At 44.6% G+C, this 7,500-nt stretch overlaps 1 protein-coding gene across 1 annotated transcript in view; it reads right to left on the bottom strand.

The window, feature by feature from the left end:
• Positions 1–7,154, bottom strand: part of LOC125031054 (protein sickie-like) — a 737,157-nt gene extending 730,003 nt beyond the window's left edge. The window contains exon 1 of the mRNA XM_047621503.1: positions 7,032–7,154. Coding sequence (XP_047477459.1) covers positions 7,032–7,091 — 60 coding nt within the window. The 5' untranslated portion in view covers positions 7,092–7,154. The remainder of the gene's footprint in view (positions 1–7,031) is intronic.
• Positions 7,155–7,500: the final 346 nt, after the last annotated feature.

The following is a 7,500-nucleotide window of genomic DNA, read 5'->3' as shown; positions in this document are numbered from 1 at the left end:
GAGCGAGCTACGTGTCCGGATGTTGCATGTATGCCTTTGAAGCCTCTTTGAAGCCTCACTGCATATCGAATCAGTGATGATAATTCTAAAAACATTGCTCAATTCCTCGCCAAGTCATAAAGAACTATTTGTCTCGTTTGTGCATCTTAGTATTCATAGAAGTCATAGAAGTCGGCGCTTGCATCAGTGACGGAAAAAATAGCATTAATCTGCAATGACTAGTAATTCTGAAAAAAAAAAGCTTCTGTAATACAGTTATAGTAGATAGATATAATCCACTTGACCTTACTGTCCCATCAACTAAAATATCCGTTTATGAATAATACATGGTGTTACTCCTCACACAAAATGCAATGCAAATCTAAGACTAAATCTGCAAAACAATCGAGGCTAATCGCTACATAGGTTGAAGTCTGCTGCTGAGCTCTCACACGCATCCGAAGTACTTCCGTTTCGAGAACCACTTTGAGGGCCTTTGCGTGGAGGAGGCTTTGGTCGCCCATTCCCATTCCGAGGATCCGATTCCAGCGGATGATCAGGGCGGCTCGCGCGCACACACACACACACACACACACACACACACACACACACACACACACACACACACACACACACACACACACACGCAAGCACTAACGCACACACACACACACACACACACACACACACACACACACACGCAAGCACTAACGCACACACACACACACACGCAAGCAAGCAAATACCTACATATATATATATATATATATGCACGCACACAGGTATGGTAATGAGCCTGGTTGATGAAGATGATGGTTTATGACAATATCGATAATTAAAATGACATACTAATAGAAAGACATACTAATACTAACAAGGATGATGATAATATTAATAATAATTACAATAGCAACAACAATGACAATAATGATAATAACAAAAAAAAAGTAATACTAGTTACGATCGCAATGATAATACTAATAACATTGATAATAACAATAATAAGCAAAATAATAAATGGGCTGAAAATGATAATAGCAAACATTAAAGCACCGAGTAAAAAACAACAACAAAATAATAATTAGACAAAACACTACGGATAATAATAATGGTAAACGAAACAGACGCACGGAATAAGGAAGGAGCTCAAACAACGCCATCTCTGCGGAAGGTTGGGAAAGCAAGACAGCGAGGAAACGGTTCCTGATCCTCTTTCGATGGGGCACGAATTTTACTCTATAACTATTTAGTACTTGGAAAATGCTTATATGTATATATGTATATATATATATATATATATATATATATATTAATATATAGATATATATAAATAAATAAATATGTATACACATATATAAACACATATAAACATTTGTGATTTTCCGCGTTTTCCCTGCTTTGCGTCGTGGACGATTATCGAAAAATAAATCCTTATTATTTTCTAATAAACCATGGGAGTGGCCCAGACAAGAGCAAAGGAATTCATGTTAATATATATTTCCCAAATAAAAACACATATAGACATAACAAGCCCGCCTCCCAGATCCTAGCCAACCACGCCCGCGAGCAAAACCAAGAAATCAAACTCACACTGTCTCACGGCCACACAGACAGGCAAACAGTCGCACAGACATCCGCCTAAGAAAGAAATCCATTTTGTGAAGATGAAAGAACTGTCTTACTCGCAGCGGGACGCCCATGTCCGAGCCGCGAGGGGCGTGTTGTGGTGTGGCCACGGGGCCGGGCGGGGGAGACAGGCGGCGGCGCGGCGGAAGGGCGCTGCAGGCCAGCCAGAATGTCACACTCATACTGAATAGATATACATACATATAGACATGCATGTACACGCACGCACGCACACACCCACGCACGCACGCACACACACACACACACACACACAGTCACACGCACTCACACACACACACACACACACACACACATACACACACCTCCTTCTACCTTTCTCCTCTCTTCTCCCTTTTCCCTCTCCCTCTCCCTCTCCTCTCTCACCCCCCAATCGTATTTTCCTTACGGATCTAGCTTTTCTCTTCTGAGCTTCCTTCCAATCGCTTTCTCCCTCTCCCCCATTTCTACTCCCCGTTTCTTTCCCCTTCCCCCCCTGACTTCCTTCATAACCTGTGCATAAACTAACGGTCTACTTCAGTGCAGAGTACTTGCCTCGAAGAAGAATGATAGTAATAACGGTAATGGTAATGGCAATGATAATGATAATTATAATTATAATAATAATAATGATAATAAAAATAACAATGTATATACATATTTAAATATATATATATATTTCTTTTTTTAACAGCCAATCATTCCACTGCAGGACATAGGCCTCTCTCAATTCACTATTGAGAGGTTATATGGCAGTGCCACACTTGCTTGACTGGATGCCCTTCCTAATCAACCGCGGTTGTGCCACGGCGGTGATTGCGTGTTTGTCTGTGTGTTTATAAACCTTGTGCTGTGATACGTGGTACATTGGCCGTAATATTAATGGTAGCGTTATGTTGTTCCACATGATAACAACATGACGAGCTGGGACATTATCTACGCACTTCACAGGCATATTAGACCAACCCCATGAAAATCCGAAAATCTGAACACCAAAACAAAACAAAACATAGTAATAGTAATACCGTAAAAAAAGGTAAACAAATCAAACAAGGAACGAATCAATTCATCACCAAACATCGCCGTTAAAAGGAAAGAAAGGCAAAAAAAAAAAAAAAAAAACAGTAAATAAAAGGGTACAGGTGTTCCACGCTTAACGACAGAAAGCACGGGCTTAACGAGTCGGAAGTCGCCCTTACCGGACCACACCTGCGTCCTCTCGACCTTCCCAATGACAACCGGAAGTTAAAAGACTTGGAGGCAAGCAACAGCAAGCACGGATATTATGGCAATACTTCACAGCAATGGAGTATTGCCACACTGAGAGAATATAAAGGAAGAGGAAGGAAAGAGAGAGAGAGAGAGAGAGAGAGAGAGAGAGAGAGAGAGAGAGAGAGAGAGAGAGAGAGAGAGAGAGAGAGAGAGAGAGAGAGAGAGAATATATAAACACACCACACACACACACACACATATATTATATATATATATTTATTTATATATATATATATATATAATAATATATTTATATAATTATATATATGTGTGTGTGTGTGTGTGTGTGTGTGTGTGTGTGTGTGTGTGTGTGTGTAAAACTATATATATATATATATATATAATATATATATATATAATTTTCTCTCTCTCTCTCTCTCTCTCTCTCTCTCTCTCTCTCATATCTTATATCTTATATATCATCTTTATCCTACTATATATATAATTCCTCCATCTACATCTCTCTCAGCTCTCTCTCTCTCTATTAATATATATAAATATTATATATAATAATATATATTTCAATAAATACTAGTATATAAAAATATATATATGACTATATACTTACATACATACATACATACATACATACAATACATACATACATACAAACATACGTACATATATACAGATAGATAGATACAGAGAAAGAGAGTGAAGGAGGGAGGGAGCCAATGAGGGGAAGGGAGGAAGAAGAGAGAGAGGGAAGGAAGGAGGGAGAAGGGTAAGGAGAGTGAGAGTAAGAAAGGTGAGAAAGCAAGACCCAAAGGAGAAAAAAACTAAAATATGAACAACACGAGCCGCCCAACAAACAGACTCGGCGTCACTTCCGGTCGTAAGTGCATCTCTGGGGGGCAATGGCGGACGGGGAATAATCCAATACATGACCATTATCGCTGTAATTACCACGCGTAATGTTATTGTCCCTAACGCCGTGTAGGGGCTTAAATAAACCTCCCGCTCTCCCCTCTTTCTTCCCCGCCTCCCTCGTTCCTTGTCCTTCTTTCTTGTTTGTTTTTCTCCCTCCTTTGCTCCTCTCTTCTCCTCTTCTCTTTGCTTATCTACTTCCTTTGCTCTCTCTTTTTCTTTTTTTCCCCTCTTTTCTTCGATTTTCTTTTTTTTTTACTCACTCCTCTTCGTTTTTTTTCTCCTTTTCCCTTTATCCTCTTTGCTTCCCTCCCTCCTTCCTCTCCTTTTCTCTACTCCTCCCCCTCCCTTCCGTTTCCTCTCTTTTTTCTTTTACAACTATTCCCCACCCTCCCTCTTCCATTCCCTTTCCCTTTCTCTTCCCTCCGTTTCCCTTTTTCTCTCTCGTCTCCCCTCTTCCCTTCTATTCCCCTCTCCCTCTCCTTCCTTACTATTTCCCCTCTTCCTCTCCTCTGCCTCCGCCCTCTCCCGTTCCCTCTCCCCTCACCCTCACCCTCCTACCTCCCTCTCCCTTCCCTCCTTAACTTCCTCCCCTCTCTTCCCCTCACCCTCCCCAACCCCCTTACCTCTCCCTCCCCTCACATGCCATACTAACAAACCGACCTTGCTTGGCCCGAGGAAGCGCCCCGACCTGGCACTCAGCCCTCGGCGCAAGGGACAGTAAATCGGGAAGAAAAACGTCATCCGATTTCGTCACTTAAATCTTTGCGCGGTCGTCTTCAAGGAATTTTAAAAGCTAATCCACGTCATGCTTTAGATATTTCTGATATATGCGCCGTCAGAGCAGTGATGAAGGTGATGAATATCAAGATGGTTGAGGAGGAGGATGACGATGACGATGACGACGATGATGATGATGATGATGATGATAGTGGCGATGGCGTTGATGGTGGCGATAGCGGTGATGGTGGTGATGGTGATAGTGATGAAAACTTGATAATGATATTGATATCGATAATGTGATATTGATAACGATAATGATTATAACAATAAGAGCAACAACAACAATAACATTAGTAATCATTACATCAATAATATGGTCATCATATAAAGAAAAAGAAGTCGAATAACAAAAACAAGGGAAAAGGGAGAGAGAGTGAAAGAAATAAAGACCCCGACGGAAATAAAACCCAAGAAGAGCAGAACTAAAAGCGGGAACCCTTCTTGTCACCGGCCCGTATTTTCTCCCGCCGAGCGCCTCGTCACCGGGACCGCAGGTAACGCCTCCCCCATTGATATAAAACAAAGAGGGCGTAATTAGCATGCCATCAAAGCAGCGTTTAGGGTCCGAGGCCACGCGTAAAAGGCTATTTCCTACCCCCTTCCCCCGACGCTTTGGCCTCCCTCTCTCCCTCCTTCGTGCTCCCTCCTCCCTTCGGCTCCTTCTCACCCCCCCCCCCACCCTTCGCTTCTCTCTCTCCCTCTTCGCTACCTTTTCCCCTTCTCCCCTTCACCCCTTCGCCACCCTGCCCCACCACCCTTCATCTTCTTCCCTCCCCCTTTTGCCTCCCTCCCCCTTCTCCTCCAGTGAACTCCCTCCCCTTCTCTTCCCTCTCCCCTACCGACCTCCCTTCCCCATTTCCCTAAGCCTCCCCCCCTTAGCCCTCACTCCCCCTCTTGGCCTCCCTCTCCTCCCCTCTTGGCCTCTCTCTCCTCCCCTCTTGTCGCACTCACTCTTCCCCCCATATTCGCCTCCCCCCCTCGCCACGCTCCCTCCTCCCTCCCCCCTTCTTTGGCGTAATAATGTGACACTAGAGCCGTCCCATTCATCTTGTGGAGTCTAATACAACAAGTCGAGCAATTAAGAGGTGTGTAGGACCCGTGGTCTTGACTCTCGCTCAGTCTTAGTTATCTTTCTTTCGCATGCTTCCCCTTTCTCTCTCTCTCTCTCTCTCTCTCTCTCTCTCTCTCTCTCTCTCTCTCTCTCTCTCTCTCTCTCTCTCTCTGTCTCTGTCTCTGTCTCTGTCTCTTCTCTTCTCTCTCTCTTTCTCTTTCTCTCTCTCTCTCTCTCTCTCTCTCTCTCTCTCTCTCTCTCTCTCTCTCTCTCTCTCTCTCTCTCTCTCTCTCTCTCTCTCTCTCTCTTTCTCTTTACCTCTCTCTCTGCCTCTGCTCCCCCCCTCTCTCTCTCTGCCTCTGCCCCCCCCTCTCTCTCTCTCTCTCACTTCCCCTCCCCCCTCTCTCTCTCTTTCCCCCCCTCTCTCTCTCTCCCTCTCTCTCCCCCCCCCTCTCTCTATTCCTTCTCTTCCCCCCCCTCTCTCTTTTCCTTCTCTCCCCCCCCCCCTCTCTCTCTCTGACTATATCTGCCTCTGTCCCCCATTTACTTTAAACATCCGCTCTCAATATGTAAATTTTCGATAACTCGAGATAACTGCGAGACAAGACTACAGACTACGTTACTATATTCCCTCCTAAGCTTTTCTTCACTTACCCCGAAACAAGAGATTACTTCACATCTAGCCTAGCATGCCCCTGGATCCCCCCGCGCGCCTCAACCCCCATCGACAGCGTCCTCGCCACCCCCCCCCCCCCGCGCCCCCCCGCCCCCCGAGCCCTGTTGAACAAGCGGCGGCACATGTTGGGCGTGTGGGTCGTCCATCGTCCAAGCCCCCCGAGCGACGTCACCGGAGAGAGAGGTCTTTTTGATCCGACGTCAGTGCATCTCCGTGGATGTAGAGCCACGTAGATACTGTGACTCGCTGCGTCTTGCTGTGACTTGCGTTTTGTATACAGTGTGTTGTTTGTGATGAAGTGTCGAAGCGTGTTTAGGGAAACAAAAGTGAAGGGAGACGTGTAGGTATAGGAATATTCATTTTTTTTAGGGGGGGAGGGGGATGTTTGTCTCTCTCCTTCCTCTTTCGGTTTCATCTTCCTCTTCTCACCCTTTTTCTTTTCCCCGTCTTCTACATTTATCTCCAATACCCAGTTTTCTTCATGCTTTTCAATATACCCGCTACGGTTTCATAAAAAGCTTATAGATGCAACCATACAAAAGGCAATGCAAAAGTCTGCACACACAACGTATCATCCAATATTCACACCTCCCTAAACTAAACCTTGGAACGAAATTAAAACATTAAGCATACAGAAGAAACTACCCAATTTCCCCCCTACACACTCACCTTCGAACCCCCGTCCCCACCTCTACGTACGGTCTCTTGGGATGCACAGCGATACCCCCAAGATCACACCTTTCCCTCCGAGAACCGCGTCCTTAATGCGTCTACTCTTACCTGTATGGTCTCTTGGGCAGTGTACTTCTTAGACGACTTTCCTCCCCCTGGCGCTTCCATCGTGGACCAGACATCTTAGCTTGGCCCCAACATCCTTCCTGCTGCCTACTATCTCCTCATAGCCTGGAAAGAGAGGAAGGATAAACGTCATTTTACGTGGGAATTATGAGCTGAGACTACGAGCAAACACTCAATCTTCTGTAAATGGGATAAACAAAGGATAAGTTTCGTCAAAAAGGATTTTCGAGGCAAGTTTCTTTGGGATTATACAAAAGCGGCTGGATTCTCGTTCTGCAAATAAAAGGCCTTTCACAGTAGTACAGACACCAGTGATGCTTAATAAAAAATAAATAAAAATTGACATTATGGGATGTCAGTTGATGTCCTCAGTAGGTGTTGATGACTGGTAATCTCCGAAACGCATTCCACTCCATTCCGCTCACTCTAATAATCCGAGACGTGATGGAAA

This window comes from Penaeus chinensis, chromosome 12, assembly GCF_019202785.1.
Source record: "Penaeus chinensis breed Huanghai No. 1 chromosome 12, ASM1920278v2, whole genome shotgun sequence".
NCBI lineage: Eukaryota > Metazoa > Arthropoda > Malacostraca > Decapoda > Penaeidae > Penaeus > Penaeus chinensis.
The sequence above is the reverse complement of the archived record's forward strand: the minus strand, read 5'-3'. Positions and strand labels throughout refer to the sequence as shown.